At 38.0% G+C, this 21,771-nt stretch overlaps 1 protein-coding gene across 1 annotated transcript in view; it reads left to right on the top strand.

Annotated features, from left to right (window-relative positions):
* Positions 1-20,985, top strand: part of RIOK2 (RIO kinase 2) — a 96,146-nt gene extending 75,161 nt beyond the window's left edge. The window contains exons 5-7 of the mRNA XM_067138403.2: positions 3,585-3,776; positions 18,768-18,860; positions 20,346-20,985. Coding sequence (XP_066994504.2) covers positions 3,585-3,776; positions 18,768-18,860; positions 20,346-20,937 — 877 coding nt within the window. The 3' untranslated portion in view covers positions 20,938-20,985. The remainder of the gene's footprint in view (positions 1-3,584; positions 3,777-18,767; positions 18,861-20,345) is intronic.
* Positions 20,986-21,771: the final 786 nt, after the last annotated feature.

The raw sequence follows: 21,771 nt of genomic DNA, 5'->3' as shown, positions 1-21,771 counted from the left end.
GAAAATTGTCTGTGCTTAACTGCATTTATGTGTTCGTTATATCGTATCTGAAAGTTCCTTCCGGTATGCCCTATGTAGCTGGTCTTGCAGTCATTACATTTCAAGCGGTAGACACCTGAGTGGTTGTATTGATTTTTATTGTTGACGGATTTAGAATTGTGTAAGATGTTGGCGTTGCTATGTGTAGTTTTGTAGGCTCTTTTTAGGCCTTGTTTTTTAAAAACGTTTGTTATGGGATGTATATGTCTATTGTTATACAGTCCCTGGCCAAATTAATAGACTCAGTCACATTTTCTTTCATGTATACAGTGTGAAGCACCGTGGAAGCCTAGTACATGCTCAAAGAGGAGTAATTTTGATTCCATAGGTACTTACAGTTGGTAATATGACTTTAACATGTGCGTTATGTTAGTCAGTTGTTTCTTGGGCTGCTGATGTGCAACTGTTGACAGCTTGGGAATATTTGGCGCCAAATATTTAACCCCTTACAAGTGTTTCCACAGTGTTTTTCATCACAATAACTGAGAGGGTAAGTTGTACTGCTCGGTTTACTTTATTCTCTATACAAGAGTTAATGATTTAGGAATATTAAACTTTAAAAACCAGAGAAACGTTGATAATATAATGACATTTTGATTTTTTTTTAGGTTATGATGTCTGGTGACATAACCCCTCGAAAGGGGGCACAGATAAAGATCCTCACTGAGACAGGAACGTATTCTGAGCGTGAGATTGGTAACAAAGTTGGTGTTTCACAATCCACAGTGAAACGCATTGCTAAGAAACTGGCTTTTGGTGAGGACTTGAATGGAAAACGGAAAGGTCATTGTGGCAGGAAACCTCTCTTTACTGAGCGTAGTGAACGATGCCTTCCAAACTTTTGCAAAAGAAACCGACATTCTACGGTGAAAATGGTAAAAACTGAACTAGAAGCATCTGGGGTACATGTTTCAGAAAGAACAAAACGGCGGAAACTGAAGGAATTGGACTTCATGGCTCATAGGCCATGTAAGAAACCATGGCTTACTCCCTGTCTGATGGCTAAGAGATTCAAATGGGCCAGGGAATACAAGGATCATGGTATAAACTACTGGAAATCGGTAGATAATAACATATAATATTTGACAAAGGGTGCTGAAGAGGATTTTGAAGTTAGGTGAAGTATTTACAAATTTCTCTATTTATTTTCAGGCATGCTTCAGTGATGAGTCAACTTTCGAAGTTATTTCCCAGAAGGCAGCATTTGTTCGTCGCAGGTCAGATGAGAAATACCATCCAGACTGTCTTTCTCTGACAGTCAAACACCCTGATAAGATAATGGTGTGCTCAGTAATTAGCGGGGAAGCAGTAGGACCTCTTTATTTTGTCGATGGTATAATGTGCCAGGACTAGTATAAGGAAGTTTTGCGCACTCAGCTACTACCACAGATACGCGAATGGTTCCCTGATGGAAAAAATGTGACTTTTATGCAGGACGGAGCACACTGCCACACAGCTAAATCAGTTAAAGACTTCCTGAAGAAAAAAAATACCCTTATTGTCATGGCCAGGGCATTCTCCTGATATGAATCCTATTGAAAATGTATGGGAGGTGGTCAAAAGAGAAATAGCAAAAGAAATGATCACAACAAAAACCAGACTCATTGAAAAACTAAAAGAAGTTTGGCATCATAATCCACTAATAAAAGAGACTGTTCAAAGCTGTATTGAAAGCATGCCCAGGAGGATTAAAGCACTAATAGATGCAAAAGGTGGACCTACAAAATATTGAAACTGTGTACATTTGAAGAAAAGTGTTACTTATCACCTAAAATTTTGTGAAAGAAAGGAAAAGGAATGTCTGTACATAGTCCATAAACATCCCTTCTGTAAATAACTGTAATAAATAAGTTGTAATTCTAAGAAATTTGGTAATTAATTTAAAAAACGTGAAAAGTAGTACTGAGTCTATTAATTTGGCCGGGGACTGTAGGTGAAAAGTACGTAGTCTTTTTTATCTTTCTCGGTTCTGGTTAACTTGGTTTTTGGTTGTTTTTTATTTTGTTAATAATCTTATTAATCATTTCTTTTTTGTATCCATTCTGTCTTTCTATATCATGGATTAAATTTAATTCTTTATTTAGATCATCTTTTGTAAGTGGTACGTTGTATGCTCGGTAAATCATACTGTAATATGCGGCTTTCTTGTGTGTGTGTGTGTGGGTGGGTGGGTGGGTGGGTGGGTGGGTGGGTAGAGTCTATTTTTATTGTATTGGATGTATGGGTAGGTTTTCTGTATATTTTATATGTTATGTTTTTATCATTTCATCCACTTTTAAATGGTCTGTTATAGCGGGTCAAATTTTATGTGTATATATTCGTTTTTAATAGACAATGTATGTTCCAAAAATATATATGTAAATATGTAATAATTCCACATATACCGTTGTAAATTTTATTTGATGTTTACTAGACTCAGGCTACAATGAGATGACGCTTTACATAATAAGCAACTTTCTAGTCAATGAGATAAGATCCATTATACTACTATAATATTTACTTTTTCATGATCTGTCAAATTGGGTCAGTGATATGAAGGCATTAGTCCTTATAATGTGATGTTTTTGAAACCGACTTAATGTATAACAGCTGAGGATGACCCCATAGGGGTCGAAACCGGAACTGAATTTACTGCATCTTGTAAATATTGTATTGATAAGGTGGAGGCTTCTATATTATTTTTATATTGTGGTAGCAGTCAATACGGAAATGAAGCTCATAGATTATGAAATGTCCCCATGTCGGAAAGAATCGTATCTAAGAATCGTATTTAAGAAAAGGCTAGGAAAACAAGATAGGGAATCTGCTACCAGGATGACTGCCCTAAATGCAAATCAGTAGTGACTGATTGATTGATCTTCATCTTCTCTTCACAAGTCATTCCTGCTACTGTCATAACCTCCATTACAACACTGAAAATTATCATAACAGATGAAATCTTATAAAATAAGGAATGTGGATATCCAGCAACAGCTTGGATTGGAAAGAAGCTTGCTGGAGACTAGAAGTGAAGGGATTGCAATGGTATGGTCTCATGAAAAGAATAGACCCTCACAGGACTCCTCGAACTTACTTCGACCACAATGTTCCCGGGAAGAGACCAAGAGGAAGACCTTGTGATGTTTGGGAAAAACAGATATTGAAGGACCTTGAAATTAGAGATGTGAACTGACGTCACATATATGAGCAGCATCTGTGGATGGATAGGACAAACTGGAGGAGGCTCATACCCAACCGCACCCGGCTTGCTGGAGCAAAGAAATGATGATGATGAAAACTTATGTAAATATATCATTTGTCTCCTTCCTCGCTTGTTAGTGGAGTTTTACACTTTTTTTTGCAAAAAATATATTCCTTTCATTAAATCCAAATCCAAGCACCTTGTCCAAACCTAAACATTAGTGACCTAGTCTGTAAATGCTCCACTCCCATGCTAGGCCATTGAAGACTAGTATGTATGTATATATATATATATATATATTTTTTTTTTTTGCACTGTCTTAGGGTAGAAGCTAATGAATGAATGAATGTATGTTTTGTTACAGTTGTCAAGTTCATGAAGTGGAGGACGTTGAGGCACTATATGATGAACTAATGAACCTGATTGTCAGACTTGGTAACCACGGAGTTATACATGGCGACTTCAATGAGTTCAATATCATGTTATCTGAAGGAGATAAGCCAATCATTATAGACTTCCCCCAGATGATGTCCACATCACATCCTAATGCTGAAATGTAAGTAACAGGACTTTTTTTTTTATCCCTTGAGGTTTATTTTATTAGTGTACAGTGCAATAGCTGACTTACGTAATGAACCAAGAAATATCAATGCCACAATTTCACACGGATCAATATATATGTATATTGGCGTTTAGGGGGGGTTATAGGTATGTCAAAGTTTCATATTTTTTTGTTATTATTGGAAAGTTAAATGCCTTTGTCTGATATTTAAATTCCATAGATATGCTAGTGCAGAACATGTACAATAGGGAAAAATATATATTATAGATTAAGAACAACTAATTGTAAAATGCAGAAGATTTAATAAGTTTCTTACACCGTGTAACTACACTTTACTATATTTTAAGCCGACACACCGTAATTTCTTCGTATTGTTTCTGCAACTCTCCAGCAGGTCACTTGTTTCCAATTGAAACCATCTGTCAGCACACCTCTTCGATTCTCCACAAATAGTGGAAAAATCATCCCACAACTTGTGAGCATACGGGTAGGACGATCCCTCCTGTACTGTGAGTTCTGCATTAATTTTCACAGATATCTGTTAAACAAACTTTATCTGAACTTTCAGCAAGGGAAGCATATCCTCATCTCTAAACATATCAAACACTGAATGGCCAGTGCTATTTAGGGAATTCTCATCAAGAGAGCTAAAGAATTCTGCCAGGGGTGTGAAGTACTTGTCAAGGTACTGGACTGAGCGAAACCAAGAGTTCCATCAGGTGATGACAGGAGCTGGGAACAACAGTGCATTCAAATCAGGGAAATTATCTTGCAAAAAATGTAGATAGGATTTCTTCAACTTTCTGCAGTGGAGAAAAGCCATCTTAAGTTTTGAAACCAAATTGTTCAACTGTGACAGATCCTTGAGAGTAACATCCCCCACAAGATGCAACTTATGTTCAAAGCACTGGAAGTGAAGATTGTCTCCAGTTACACCGGTCTGCGAAAAAAAAAAAAACTCTCTCTGGTGAAAGTTTGAAGAGATGATTTACCCTAATTTAGGTGTGCTGATTTCAAATACGTAAACCGTTTTTACCTATCACGTACATTTTTTTTGCTCTTTGAAATCCATATTTGACATATTGTTGTAATCTCGATAGAAAACACCATAATAGGGAATATATGTAATTTTAATGGGATGTTATCGAATTGCAACGAATATAGGCCTACAACGAAGTAACTTGTTCGTTACTAGAATGTATGAATCTCACGATAAGAACACTATTGTTTGCTGCACTTTGATTTGAATGAACGCTGTGTTGATTTGCGTTTGTGTTCTTCAGTAGTGGTATCTCGCACTAGACACCAACAGTAATCTGGCGTCATGGAGACGTCCCATCGCCCCTGATACCTTCATTCCATTTCTTTCAGATCCTGATGGAACCACTCACCATGTTCCTCGCTGAATGCTCCAAAATTTGCAGGAAAATAATCCGGATGACTGTGCTGGAAATGTAATTTTAAGCTCATGTGGTAACCCAATTTCTGGAAGTTGTACAGCATGGTTTCCACAATCTGTTGGTAGTTGACATCTTTAACATTACCCAGGAATTTGCTACAAATATCCTTGAATGATTCTCATGCCTAAATCTGTGTTTCGTTCATTGTCGTACTGATTGTGAGATCCTTTGTAAGCTTCCGAATTTGGGGGCTGTCGAAAACACCTTCCTTAATTTTGGCACCCAACAGTCCTGGAAATTTAAGAAAGAGGTACCAAAAGCAGGGACTGCCTCTATCCAAACTCTTCATGTACTGCTTCATAATTCCCAATATAATATGTAAAGGGGGCAATAACACACTTTGAGGATCAATTAATGGATGATTTACAATGGTTTTTTCTCCAGACACAAACTGTTTCCTCTTGGGCCACTCAGACACTAACCAGTGATCCCTGTCCCAAGAGTCCCACTCACACAGAAAACAGATGAACTTTGTATATCCTCCTTGCTGCCGTAATATGATACCGCACATTTTTAAATCACAGCACAGTTACCATCTGTGTTCATTGTAGTTCAGTTTCTGCAACACCATAGATAAATTGTGATAGTTTTCACAAATAGATGTTGAATGGGCGACTGGCACTGGAGCAAATATATTTCCATTGTCAGAAGAACACCTTTGAGGCTTCTTTTACTCGTATCAATAAATAGATGCCAGTCCTATGCTTGATAAATAGTTCTGGGGATATCACAGCAAAACACAAGTTCGTTTTCGTGAACAAAAAGCTGCCGGAATTCTTCCTCCCGATTTCTGTAACAATATGAATTTGTCCCAGGAAGTAAAAGATGTCTTTTAATCTTGAGACTAAAAGTTCACTCTTTTCTTTAGTGAGGCCTAGGTTATTCACCAAATCATTTAAGTTACACTGATTATAAAGATGTGGAGTTTTATCGTCAACATCCGGTACAAAGATATCATAATCACCATCCTCCGCACTTGAAGATGATGAAGACACACTCTCTGGTAAGTGTATTGGTGGTTTTGGGACAGGAATATCGGGTCCATGTGGTACGGGGGTTATGGCAGATGGAAGGCAGGGATACGCAATGAACTTTTTGTTTTTTGTATTGAACCCGGACACTTTACATATACATTAATAACATTTGTCAAAATGATTTCTTTGTTCCCGCCAAGCCATTGGGATTCTGAATGTCATTAATGGCAACAACCCACTGTGCCTTTGCCGCAGGTTTTCTACACACGTTTTACACACAATATGGGGTGCGAAATTCTTGTTCTGATCACCTAACTTCATGTTAAAATATGCCAAGTACAGGCTTTTTATTAATGGCGTAATATTTCGCTTCTGGCCTTTAATTTTATACTGGCCACACATATAACAGAAATAATTGGGATTGTTCACACATTTTCACCTCCGAACATCACTGCCACTTGCCATTTTAACACTAACTCACTTATTCATTCAATCGACTTCAAGTGCATGTTGTATCTTGTAGACAAAGGCATGACACACCTGCTCAGATTCTCCTCTCAGACTACGGGGAAGCGCGATCTTGGCGCTTTGACCTTATCTGACATTTTGTATGCGCGAACTTCAACTGTTTTAATTGTTCTTCCGGTGTTCTGTATGATTACCTACTCCCCTCCAAAACAGAGCACATACAATATTTTCTCTCAAACATGTCCATACTGCATTCCATACAACCAATCCAAACCTCATTTACAACAATGAAGCTCCATTAGCATAAACATGAGACGGGCTTGTGACAAATCTGTACGTGGTACGAAACTACTGGTATTATTTTTTACATAAGAACATTAAATGTAACTTATATCCCATACAATTACTTTTGCCGGAAAATATTCGCAGGCCGATGTTATCGCCTGTAATGCCTGGAAACATGTACCCATGTACCTGGCAGAGTCTGACACTACACCCAGCACATTTCCGTAATCAATATCATAGTCTTTGAGAGCATCAATGATGGTTTGACTGCATGTTGTCCAGTTGGCAGCATCCAAAAATAAACAACTTGCCAAATAAACTTGTTGTTCTGCAGTTGGCGTGATCGTCCTGAATAGAACAGCAAAAACACGTCTGCCGTGGTTGTCCGACATCTCGTCTGCAACATTCACCTCTGCCCTTGCTGAATCCCCACAATGTGGAACATAATCTCTGCTAAGACATCTGAGACATCTGATCCTAGGAGTCTATGGAGCCAATAAAATTTTGGTAAACATGATAATAATAATAATAATAATAATAATAATAATAATAATAATAATAATAATAAAGTTTAGAGGTAAGGATAAATAAACATTTGGTGTAGTGCTAGCCTAGCGAATCACTGAACGAGCTTTGAAGATTTTCCCTATTTCCCTGTTTTCCCTATAAACTTCCATTTATGTACCTGAAAACAACGTCCATTCACGCTTGTTTGTGTTTTTTGGGGTTGAAAATTTGAATAACTTCACCTAAAATTCCACGTGAAGTCGTCATATTGGAAAACGTGCTTCAACGTGGTTGTTGATCAAAAGTTTAAGGTACCTAACCTAAAATTCAACAAGGCTGTATAGCCATCGTAATACTTCAAAACAACCATCCACGTGGTTCTTTTTTTAGGGCAGGGATATAGGCTAGTTCATGAATATTTTACAGTAAGTTAGGCTATACCATTCAAGATAGTGTAAATGTATTTTAAACACTAAATAACGCCCAAAAATATATCTGAAAACGGCACTTACTTTTCAAGGTACTGGTAGTCTCGGAAAGCTCGAGGATGGGGATATTAGTCTACAGGCACATATTCACAGTATCCTCAATGAACGTTTGTTTCTCACTTTTTGCTTTTTGCCTTCCTATCCATTTCTGCTCTTGTGGTGTGCCCCTTGACGCCATGCTGTTCACATGCTGGTTGGGAAAAAAAATCCTTCCTTAATAACGCATAATTTCTGCTCTTGCAGTGTTTATCCAAAACTTGTTTCTTCTTCCATTAGAGTCTTTGATTGCAAAGTCGGCACATCAATATATCTGTATCGCTTACGGTTAGGAGTGCACAGCTGTGAGCTTGCATCCAGGAGATAGTGGGTTTGAGCCCCACTGTCAGCAGCCCTGAAGATGGTTTTCCGTGTTTTCCCATTTTTACATCAGGAAAATGCTGGGGCTGTACCTTAATTAAAGCCACAGCTGCTTCCTTCCCACTCCTAGGCCTTTCCTATCCCATCGTCGCCATAAGATGTAACTGTGTTAGTGCGATGTACAACAAATTGTAAAAAATAAGTGTTCCGATTTGTAACTCTAGGCACGTTGTTTGATTGTCACTTCGCTTATACCCATGGCTACCAGAAAATAAATCGCTACCATACTTTAAAACAGAACTGCTACTCAACACGTGTGCTTGAAAGTGTATTAAGTTGTTTGGTTGTGTTTTTGCACTGCTTTTTGGCCATTGAAAGATATTCTACACATCGAAAAATTTAAGGTGATGTACTGTAATAATTCTTTCCCATGAAATAAACAACATATATCTTATTTTTAAGAAAAATATGTCATTTTTAAAAATATATATGTTTATTTTGCATGAAACCAAGAATTTCACATCTATTTTGCATAAATTGTATAATTTTGCATTTGGACCAATTTTGCATTCTGTCGCTAATTCAAAATCGCTAAAAACCACTTGTAGGGGTCATATAAGGTAAAGGCACATACACTGACAAATGCTAAAAATTGCTACTATTCTACTATTCTACTAAAAATTGCAAATGCTAAAAACCAAAACCTCTAATGATGCCTAATTATGTGGAGGCAAGAGACACCTACCTCCGACTTACTTGTTCATGTGTTTAAATTTACTGACAAGGGTTCTTTCAGGTAGAAGAGTCACAGATAATTTTCCATTTTACTTCAAAGTGCCCGCTTGAATATGAATGTCCCGAAGCCATTGGGCTAGACATCCAGGCATTCTCGAGAAAGTCGCCTTTGATACATTTCATGTGCCTTATATCAACTAAACATTAACGGAGTAGCCAGTGAGTGCATAGCTCTGTGGGTAGCGCCGGACTCTAGGCATCAAGGGATGCACTGTTCAAGTCCAGCTGCTTGCATAATTCTACCTATATTCTATGTAAGAATATGTGTGACTGTTCAAAAGTTGGGTACAAAAATGAAAAGCTTTGGGCACGACATGAAGCATTTAATTTTGCTTTGATATGGTGAATACAAATATGTTCAACTTCCTACCTGACATTTTTCATCTTTGAACCCAACTTTTGAACAATTATAAATATTCTTACCTAGAAGATATGTAGGCAAGTCAATGAGTATTTGCAATTTTACTCTAATAGTTTTTAGGTTGGCTCTATTATGTTGTGTGCTCACCAGCCGCTGGATGGCACCGTTGTCTACGCCTGTGATAGGTTTCAGCATTATCAGATAAGTACAGCTTGCGCTGTTGTGACGTAAAGATGGCCACGCTACAGTCTGTTTGCACCAAGGAAGAACAGTGTTCCGTAATTCGTTTTTTGTGGTTTGAGGGTGTACCAAGAGCGCAAATTCATAGAAGACTTTCAGCACAATATGGGGACAATGTTTTGCCACAGCGAAGTGTTCACCAGTGGATTGAACAGTTCAGAAGGAGTCACATGAGCATGAAGGATGAGGAAAGATCCGGGCGTCCATCTGCAGCCATAACTGATGTCAGTATTGAACAAGTGTGTGATATGATCCTGAATAACAGATGAGTGACTGTTGATGACGTGGCAAACCATATGCACATTAGTCATAGTTGCATATGAAATCTTGCATAACAGGCTTAACTTTCACGAAGTCTGTCTGAGATGGGTTCCAATACAACTCATTGAAGAAGCGTGATCGTGTTAGAATCTGTCAGCACCTACTGGACAGTCATGCTAACGAAAGTGAAACATTTCTGAAATGGATCATCATGGGAGATGAAACAAGGGTTCACCACTTCGAACCATAAAGCAAATGTCAGAACATGGAATGGAAGCATCCACTCTGGCAAAACATTGTCCCCATATAGTGCTGAAAGTCTTCTATGAATTTCCGCTGCTGGTACACCCTCAGTCCACAAAAAGCGAATTACAGAACGCTGTTCTTCTTTGATGCAAACAGAGTGTGGCTCGGCCATTTTTACGTTGTAACAGTACAAGTTGTGCTGATCTGACACAAACCTACCACAGATGTAGACAATAGTGCCATCTAGTAGCTGGTGAGCACACAACGCCTAGAGCCAACCTAAAGACAATTAGAGCAAAATTGCAGATATTTATTGACTTGCCCTCATACATGAGATGAAACATAAGAGGGGGAGGGGAGGAAAAGATAACCCTGCACGCAGCAGGACTTGAACCAGTATTGCCCTTATTACAAGACTCGGGTGCTACTCACTGAGCCACGTGCTCGCTTGTCACTTTGCTAATGTTTTGAACCATTGTAACTATTCTTACCTAGAACATACTTAAATGAAACGTACAACACTTGAAATCTTCCAAAGCCGATTTTCTACAGATTGCCTGACCCAGTGCCTTTGGGACATTTATATTCAAGAAGTATAAAAAATGTATGTGACCCCTGAACCTGAAAGTACCCATATGAAATGTATTTAAGAGATAGTACATGATTAAAGAGCACTAATGAAACAGAACATATCTCTTAGTTACAGCTCTACTGTATGAAATAGATACCGGTATGCTTTTAAGTTTAAGTACTACTGCTTTGGATATAAATGCAATTGACACACGTTTAGCATCTGATTATTGTAGTCTCACCAGTGAATGTGAAAATTTCTTTATATCATGCTGTAAGAGAGATGAAACAGATTTCACCACAGATCGTCAAAATTTGTAAATTGATATATCAGAGTCACTTTTCCTAAAGATTCAGAAAAAAGCCATAATAGATCTAAATAATTAGTACTATTATAATTCCAATGTGTTTTTCATTATTTCCCATCCAATATTTGTACTTTGTATATGATTTTATGTTTGTGCATGGAAAGAGTGTAGTGACATTGGCGGCGGTGACAGGCTTCCAGCTTCAGCTCTAGCTGCTCTTTGTCAGTCTATCTATATACAGTATATAAAGTAAGAGTTTTGTTTGTACATTGCTCAGAATTTAAAAAGAATTGTAATACTGTATCGGCCGTATCCACAGTAATAAAGAAATGCACTTTTTAATTTTCCATAATTTCTGTCTGTATGTACGTACGCGCATCAAGTTATCGAGAGTCGACTGTACTTTCATGACATAACCTCACACACAACGCGATCGTATCATAATAATAATAATAATAATAATAATAATAATACAAATACTAACTGGATGTAACACTTCATAGCCATTCATACAAGTAATAATAACAATAATAATAATAATAATAATAATAATAATAATAATAATAATAATAATAATTAGAGCTCGATATCTGCATTAGTTACCCATGGGTGGGAGAACATTGTTTTCAAGTTATATCTGTTATTGCACTTGTGTCAGGGGACACGGATGAAGAATACACCTGAGAGTAGTACCACTATGTTAGGTACACAATAGGTTTGTGATTAGTAGCAATAGTGGGTGGCTCACTGTGGGTGTATAGTACCTGTAATTAGTACCACTATATGCGGAACACCACGGGCTTATGTTGCCTGTGATTTGTACTATTGTGAGAAACACCACGGGTCTCTGCGTTGCCTGTGATTACTAACATTGTATGAATGACACTGTGGGTCTGCGTTGCCTGTGATTAGTACCCACTATGTGAGGAACACCACAGGATAGTATGAGTCCATATGATTAGTACACCTATGTGAGGAACACCATGGGTTTGCGTTGCCTATGAGTGACGCCATTATGTGAGAAACACCACAGGTCTGCGTTACCTTTGCGACGTACCATACTTGTGAGTAGTACCATAATGTTTGGAACACCATGAGTCTACGCTACTCTTGATTAGCACCACAACTTGAGAAATACCATGGTTCTACTTTACTAGCAATAAGTACCATTATTAGGGGCCGTTGACCTGGATTTTGGACCCCTTTGGACAACAACAATCATTGATTCAGAATTGTGCTTTGTAAGCAGTCCCTTGGTCAGTAATACTACTTTTTCAATATAGTTTCTGGAAAGGTGAGGCATTGCGGGTTGGATCCACTGATTATTTTAAGTTCGTAATCATTGTTCGTCATCTTTTTTAATCCTAGCCAGTGGATCGATTTTGGAATTATTTTTAACTTTCAGTATTGTAGGTTGGCTCTGCTGATTATTTTAAATTCATACTTATCCTTTCATTCATCATCATCACGTTTTAAATTCTAGTCAGTGGGTGAATTTTGGACTTTTAAATTGTCATTGCATTTCGTCTAATTTCATACCATTAGGGGCCGATGACCTAGATGTTAGGCCCCTTTAAACAACAAGCATGATCATCATCAATATCACAGAGTTGGAAGAAAACTAAATGTGAAGGCTTACAATATAGAATGCTCATAAAATTGATCAATAGTAACATTACATTGACCATTGTTTGTTGTGATGTGCTTTGTGTCTTCTGCTGCCACTCATCTACAACAGATGGGATTACCGCTGCATACAGAGTATAACGGCCAGCTTGAATATTGGCGGAAAGTAGCTAGGGAGTTAGATCTCTCTCTTCTTTAGCATGCCTTTCCTCTGGTTCATAAATTTTCTGATACTACTGGTACGGAGCACACTGGTTCATAATAGAATTCCAGCTATTCAATCCCTACTCTGAAGCACTGATTGGAATGAGCAGTGTGCACATTTAACGGAATAATGGTAGAGGAGTGTTCGCAGCTGTCTGCGGCCTGGTCATTTTCATATACATTTTTTGCACCAAAACCTGCATCCCCAATGCCTCTCTGGTGCCAAATCCATTATGAAATCCAAACTGGGTGCTGTCTATTCTTGCATGTATTTCTTTTGGGAAGATTTTGAGAACATGGCTCATAAGGCTTATGATTCTGTAATCTCCATGTGATTTTGCCTTTAAAAAAAAAAAAAGGATTGATGTCAACCATCGGTGCATGCTAGATTGATTTGCTCTGTCAGGATATCCAATGATAGGTCTTCAGGAATTTTTAATATTTCTACATGTTTACCATCAGGTCCAGGTATTTTTCTGTTTTTATGATTCATGGATGCATATTCTACTTCCTGGTGAGCTATTAGTTGTCCTTCATCTGTATCACAAACAAAAGGATATGGTGCCTTATTATCATGGATAAGATCAGTCACATAGACTTTCCATGCTACTGTTACTTAAAACATTGCCATATGCAACACACAATGGATTTGGTGAGTTTTACTACTATCACTTATGTGCATAACAACAATGTCCTGGGGTGTGCCCTGGGAAACATGGTCTACTAGGTACCTGACACTACACACTGGAGGGTGACAGTTTTTCAGAGTTCCAGTTTTTAACCACTTATCCATAAAGGATTACTCTCAGTGATAATGTATGGGGGAAAAAATCTTCTTTACCTTCTGTAAAATAATCTTGTGCAAAACTATATTCTCCACACATTTTGCAACGAACATTACAATCTTGAGAGAGTTCTGTGGAAAGAAAGCTAGGTAAAGAAAAGAACAAAGCTAAAGTGATTTTCAGTTGGCAAGCAAAACAGAAGTCTCTGCAAGTTGCTTGGTGAAAAATGGGTTATGATTGGTTGGGGCAAGGCTAGATTTAATTAAGATGTTGAGGAAGTGAGCCAATTCACCCACAGTTGCCACTAAGCGAGCACAGACGCGTGGCTTGCAACAAGTGCACAAGTACATGGATTATTTTTAAAATACAATGTGACGCAATTACTTTTATGATGATATAGATGTTGATTCCCATAGGGAATCTGAAACATTTGTCCCGAATGAGTAAATTTATAATACCAATTTAAATGGTCCGTTATTGGACATTATAAATTTTCCAGCTAACTCATTCTTGGTTGCCAGCGTTTAGCCCTCATGTGTTAGGGTGGGCTCATCAGTTGGTACCTAGCACACCTACCAATACGCTGGCTAGTGCATACCGTGGAGGTCACTGCGTAGGCTCTTTGGAGCCACTGGCAGTGCCAGTGCACTAAGAGACTTTGTCTCATTACCAAAAATTGATGCCTGCTTGGCCATCAGATGATACAGATGTTGATTCCCATAGGGAATCTGGAACATTTGTCCCGAATGAGTAAATTTGTATGTTTAGTCCTCAGCCCGAAGGCTGGTTGGATCCTCAACAGTTCCACCATCAGCTGTCATAGATGGCCTAGGCATCACTGAAGAGGCGTACTAGGGAAATGAGGAGTGAGGTAGTTTCCCGTTGCTTTCCTCACCGAGCCAGAGGTTGCTATTACACATCAGTCTGCCAAGCCCACTGAAATGCATGCACCAACTGACCCTATGAGCAATATTTTCACTCCATTCATAGCAGGGACTGGCTGCAGAAGGAATGGCATTACTAGCATTACTCATACCTCAGTCACTTTCATTTTGTCAAAGCTAAGGATAAAGCTGAGACAGGTCAATGAAAGTAACAAAATTGCTCTAGCCCATACCAGAAGACATAGTGCACTGTAAACACTAGGTCCTGCCAGCAAAGGCACTGAGTAAATTTATAATACCAATATAAATGGTCCGTTATTCTCTATGGGAATCAACATCTGTATCATCTGATGGCCAAGCAGGCATCAATTTTTGGTAATGAGACAGTCTCTTAGTTCATTGGCACTGCCGGTGGCTCCAAGTAGCCTACGCAGTGGCCTCCACGGTATGCACTAGCCAGCGTATTGGTAGGTGTGCTAGGTACCAACTGTTGAGCCCACCCTAGCACACGAGGACGAAATGCTGGCAACCAAGAATGAGTTAGCTGGAAAATTTATAATGTCCAATAACGGACCATTTACATTGGTATTACAATTACTTTTAGACGAACGTTTTAATTTTTCAAAGTGATTTTAGTACGTGTACATATTTTATTCAATACTTTTGTGCTGTAATTATTACTTAACCTTAGTATCAATACGATTAATGTAATTTGAAAGACTCCTCAGACCGATATGTGTTTTAAGATTGAACGAGGCTGATGATGCCCAGTAAAAAATGGGTGAAACATGTACCTTTAAAATTCTGGTAATTTCTTTGTGCATTTGACCACACAATAGGTGAATAAATTGTATTGAATAGGTGGTATTTAAATTACTCCTTGTATAAACTTAGTGATATAGCTATTTTCAATACGGAATAATGACAAGAATAATGGTTTGTAATAAGTACACAACAGGTAAGCAGTGCATTTTGAGAGACAAATAGCACCTGCCATTACGGTTCATTTTAGGTGTGTCCCACATTGGAAACCATTCATATAGATAACAGATACAGTTTTCACAGAGTGCCTTAAATCTTGATACTGTATAATGTGGATTTTAGAAGGTACAGTATCTTGCAAGATGTTTTCAAACAGTCTGAAGTCACCTCATTCTACAGAATGTTTAGCTGTATAACACATTCTACAATCTTTGCTGTTCTATGTTCCTAGTGCTGCAGCATAGATAAAGGGTCTCACACCATCAAGAAGGAATGCAGTTCCTTCTGCTTTATTGTTCTGCCATATCAAACTGATTGTCTTACAGATGTAGATGTTCTTCTAGGTGGTCTACCTCCTCCTGTCTCGCCTAATTCCATAGATGTAATTTCGTGGAAGTCCAGAAGTCTGATGCAAGGCCAGCTAGAGTATCACTGGAGGTGGCAGCACTCTCAGTAGCCATTGCCTTTTCCAACGAAGTTTGAAACTCAGCCATTTGTTTCTCAAACTTTGTCAGACATTCTTTCATGGCATTCAGCATCGTAGCACTTCACTATTATATAATTTGCAGTTAAAATGAAGCACTAGCACACCCCCCGAATTAGAAAATGTTTACTTGTTGATGAATTGTGAAGCATGTTTACTCATGTTGTCTTAGTGTGTTTGTGGAAGCTAAATAAATGAATGAATGAATTGCGCATAGCAAACAAACGGTGCTTAATTATGTTCTACCTCAAGGCTCACTTCTGGGCTCCGCTACTGTTTAACTTGTACATAACGAACATTCTTGAAACACAATAAAGGAAATTTGGATATGCTGATGACTGGGCAATAGCAACCCAGCACAAGCACATCGAGGTCAGCGAAGAAATAGTAACAATGTATTTAGCTATATTAGAGCAGTAAAACCCACTCCAGCATTTTGGCTGGCAGCCATGAGCCTCATTTCCCCTCCCCACCTTAGAAGGAAAATGTCCCCATGAGGGAAAACAATAAAATTTTAAGGAATCAGCAGCTACCCATCCACGAGAACATCATAGACATCAACAGGCTTCACTCCAGATGTCCACCATTGGAACATAATTTTAATCTTAAACAGGCCTGAATACAAGAATGGTGCAAACGTGTATCTCCGCAGTTCCATGGTTTTCTCTGTGCCAGAAACAAGCCTTGGGAATTAGATCTTCTTCGCAAGATATGGTGAACACTTAATAGGATAGATCTAATCATGGCAAATGTGGTGATCTACTCTTCAAATGGGGGGAAAAGTCACTTCAGCAGAATGTAAATGCGGCTTCGCAAGGTGGATAGTCAAGTACATTGTTTACCGAGCTCCTGCATATTCCTGCCCCTCTCTTGTTCAAAGAACTTTATTTATTCGCATTCCAACCCTCGTTAATGCATTTTCTTCTGACAGGAACTTGGATGTTTTTCCTTCGTATGCCTCCTTTAATAGACTTTCCCTTAATTTAACCTAGCTCCTTTCCTTCATTTTCCTTTTTCTTCTCTCTCTATCTTCTCATTGCTCTTTATTGTACTTTTTTTGTTACTGTACTGTTACATATGTGTCATATCAGTATTTATCTTACTGTGCCTAGCTGTAAGTTCTTCTATTCGTTTTACTTTCATTCTTTCCTCATTTTTCTCATTTTTATTGTTAATTGATGTTTCCCTATATTTATCATATTAGATTTTAATTTTCTTCCAACTACTTTTGTTATTATTTGATTTTTTCCTTTGTTGTGTTTCATTTATATTTTTTAAATTTGCTTTATGCTACTTCATTGTAAATATGTAATTCACTGCGGAACTGTGTAATTTGACATACTGCTATTTTAGTTTCCCAAACAAATAAATAAATAAATAAAAATAATCTTAACCTCAAAACTCAGGCAAAAGTTGAAATATTACATCTGGTCAATGCTACTTTATGGAGTAGAAGTGGACTGTCAAAGCTTTCCTCCATGAACAGATTAGAGGCCTTTAAAGTGTGGTTACATAGGAGAAGGCTCAGAATGGATACCCTGGACATATTTTGTAACAGATAATAAAGTGTTAAGGATAGCTAGAGCTGAGCGTGAGCTGGCAAACATCATCAAAGCCAGGAAAACAGCTTATTTAGGCCATGTTCTACGAGGTAGAAAGTACAGGATTCTACACCAGATATTACAAGGGAAGATAGAAGGCAAGGGAGGAGCTGGTAGACCACCGATGGCATGGCTCCAAAACATCAATGACTGAATTTGCATCAACACTGAACTCTTCAAGTTAACTAAACAAAGGGATGCTTTCTCCAGGGTGATCGCCAACGTCTGGGGTACTGGATATGGCACTAGGAGGAGGAGGAGAAGAAAAAGAAGACATTACAGTATTTACTTTACTGAAAAATAATTGCCTGTTTTAATTAAACTATTTAAAATGCAAATGACAAACAGTGTGCGTCTTCGTATCGACGCTTTCCTTCACCGATATATCAGCTGGCTTCATGATAAAGTTTCCAGCCCATGCCATGTGTAAAGAATGAAACAGTCTGAAAAAACTTTCTTTCCCCTTATTGACATATTTAAAAATGGATTACATATTCATTGAAATTGCTTGTTTCGCTGAAGAGACACTTTATTCACAGTAGTGGAACTCTTATAAAGTGTTGCACTTATGATGAGATGTAATTGAAAGCTTTATTTTTGTTTTTATTTTCATTGTGGTTGTGAAGAATGCAAGGGCATGTTTGTTAGATGGCAAATCTCTTAATAATGCCTCTTTTTGTCAGATTGAAGGAACTATATTTTGTCAATTCCTCATAAATTGGACAGGTATATCTTTGAATGGTTCATTAACAGAGGTGTCTAGCAGTTGTAAAAGTGATGTAAGCCACCTGGTATTATGACCAGAACCCTGTTGAGGCAGGACATTTCATTTTTTACCTACTCCACTAATTGCCACAGAAGCTGGATTGTTTACAAAGTAAAGCTCTAAGGCATTGATTCCATACAACTTTCAACTGACATCTGCTCTTTCACGCCTCTCCTGGTCAAAATTCTGGTTCTTGGCCATCTCTTCAAAACAAGAAGAGATGTACAGAAATAATAGAACTCTCTGGACATGTTGGAAGAAAGTTCTTTTTAGTTTGTTCTATTTTTTCCTGATTGTTATTATGTTCTCTTATTTTTTCTTTTTCTTGCTGTAGGTACTTCAATAGAGATGTGAACTGCATCAGAGACTTTTTCAAGAGGAGATTTGGCTATGAGAGCAGCCTGTCCCCCAGTTTTAGCGATGTTATGTAAGTAGTTAATAATTGTGGTTATGTAATTTTTTCAGAGGAAAGCAGTTACAGACAACAGAATTAATAAGCATCTGGAAGAGACAGGCTTATAGAAACTGAAGTAGCCCATAAGGGGATCAAATACAGGAACTTTTGAATAAGCCTGGGAATGTCAGAAACGGCATAATGGACTACATTCCTAATCAATGCATTTAATGCACAATGTGGAGTTAGGCATTGGACACTGAATGTTGTTAACAAAAGCTATTCCAACTGACATTGCACATGGTTTCGTCCTAGACTCATGTTCCTTTTTAAAAGTTACTGGGCTACTTCAGATTCTCTGCAACCTTTTGAATGACCCAGTATATGTATAGGAAACAGATTGAGAACAGTGACTTACCACATGAGCACATGTAGATAGAGTACAACTGTTATTTAGTGCTGTTTGATGGAACAGACATCATCATCATTATCATCATCATAATTCCCCTTATCCAATTTGATCTTGAATTGGGTTGCAGAACATTGATCTCCATTTCTGCCTGTCTTTCTAATGTCTTGAAAGTTTGCCACTTAGGTCTTGATCAATGTGTTCTCTTCATCATTTCCTGGGTCTTGTTCCTCTAACTTCCAGTAAAAGTATTGACTTTGGGATACTCATTGTCCCCATTCCTTTCACGTGCCCATACTTTCTCACTTTCGATCCTGCTACTACTCTCTCTCTCTCTCTCTCTCTCTCTCTCTCTCTCTCTCTCTCTGCGTACTCCTACTGTTTCTCTTATTACTGTATTTCGTACTTCGCCCTGTTTTACTTTTTAGGAATTTCATCTCGCTTGCCTGGATTTTACTTTCCTCTGCTTTTTAGTTGATTAAGCTCATATTCACTGTTCCGTATTGGCACCAATACCATGTAACAACCTCGTATGGAAATAATTCCTGTTCCACCTTATTCAATACTAATGAGCTTCTTAAAATGTTAAACTTATTATTACTATTAACATTTACAAATTGCTCATATTTTTTGGTATATGTTTCATCCTTAGTATGGAACTTCTTCAGCCAATATACAATGACAAAATAATTGGTACATGATTAAGAGAAATATTTAAAAACATTTGACATCACACATAAAACTTTTCATGCTATTTGTTCATTACATTAAAATCATCTATATAAAATAGTCTTCTTAGACTTAATTATCCCCCAAAAAATTTGATTAGATGAATAAGAATGAAAACAGTGTACGTTAATTGCAGTGTCCACTAAAAACTGTTGTGAATCATTGAATTGACATTACCTATTATGCTCTCATGTTAAGGCTCCTCTGCTTTGGTTGTTACCCAAGTTTCGCTCTATATGTCCAGATTGGTGATAGAAAGTAGTTCCTCTACACGATTTCCATGCTTAATTGTAAAAGCACAGTATGCTCATGACTTCCTGTTCTTATAAAATTGTTGACAGTTTCTGTAGTTTGATGTTCTGAATTGTTTTATTTTTCAGGAGAGAAGATACGCTGGATGTGGAAGTTGCTGCTAGTGGTTTTACTCGTCAAATGGAAAAGGATTTTAATGCTGAGTTGGGAGTTGATGAAAATGAATTAGTTGACAGTGGAGAAGATGGTGGTATGGAGGATGAAAAGATAAAAGATTCAGAAATTGAAGACCTAAGGCAACAGGTAGAAAACATTGTGACCCAGGAATTTAGCAGTTCTCGTGATGATGGTAAAGATGAAAATTCAGAGGATGATGTTTCCAGTCAGAAGGAAGGTAGCATTAAAATTGATTCAAATGGAGAGGAGTTCGGTTCTGTTCCAAAGCCTCAGGTGATGACTGATGAATCAGAGGAGGAAAACCAACGGTGTTCTGCAAGGGAAAGGTTGTCATCTTTGTGTTTTAGTGACATTAACAGCGTGTCAAGTGCTACTACCATTGCTCCTGAGGTAGTGAAGACACGAGTCAGAAAGATGCTTGACCACAGGGAGAAAGCACGCAAAAGAATTATGGCCAAGGGAGAAGCTAGTGCTGTCACCAGGACACGCAGAGAAAATCGTGACACAATCAAACAGTCCTTTGGTATCTGGGGATGGGATTAAGTTTCATTGTGTTATTTATTAAAGAATTATTGTTCAACAAACCCTAAATGTGTGTAATGTCTCAGATAACCTTGATACGCTCGTCTCAAGTTGGCGAATTTGGTCCTGTCTCAGTCCGGTGTTATTTGAAGGTGCTCAGTTACACCAGCCTTGTGTTGGTAGATTTACCAACCTGTAAAACAACTCCTTTGGGACAAAATTCCAGCACCTCGAAGTCTCCAAAAACGTAAAAATAATTAGTGGGGTGTAAAACCAAGAACATTATTTCCTATTACAGTAGAACCTCTATGCATCGTTCCTGGAACTGTCGTTTTCCCATATCCATCGTTCAATTTATTCGGTCCCAAAAATTTTCCATATAAGCCAGTGTTAAATTTCCTCACCATCTGTTGTTCCTCAAACTATAGTTTTATTGCATCAATCGTCAAAAAAATTATTTGTCCTCAGCCAGAATTTTCCTGTATGGATCGATTGAACATAAGAAAAATATATGCAAAAGTTTTTTAAATTTAGAGAGAGAGCTGAATACTCCAGCATATAATAGCGGCAACCTGTTACGCGAGAATGTACGAGCAGTAACGAGTTGCTAGTCTTGAGCAAGGATCTCGTAGGCTGGAGTTTTGTGCGCAGGTTATTCATGTGCAACCTCAGTACGAGCCTCCTGGCGCCAACGCTTCTCCTCAACCCACTGACTGGCCCCTGGAAGTAATCTTATTTACAAGAATTAAAACGGAGGCACTGTAAAAGTAAAATTTGCCACCATTTTCTGTGTTGTTATTGGCTGGCTAGGGCTGCCAGCTTCGTTGAAAATGATAAAATTGCGCAGTTTAAAAT

This window comes from Anabrus simplex, chromosome 1, assembly GCF_040414725.1.
Source record: "Anabrus simplex isolate iqAnaSimp1 chromosome 1, ASM4041472v1, whole genome shotgun sequence".
Classification (NCBI taxonomy): Eukaryota; Metazoa; Arthropoda; class Insecta; order Orthoptera; family Tettigoniidae; genus Anabrus; species Anabrus simplex.
This window is presented reverse-complemented; position numbering and strand designations above follow the sequence as displayed.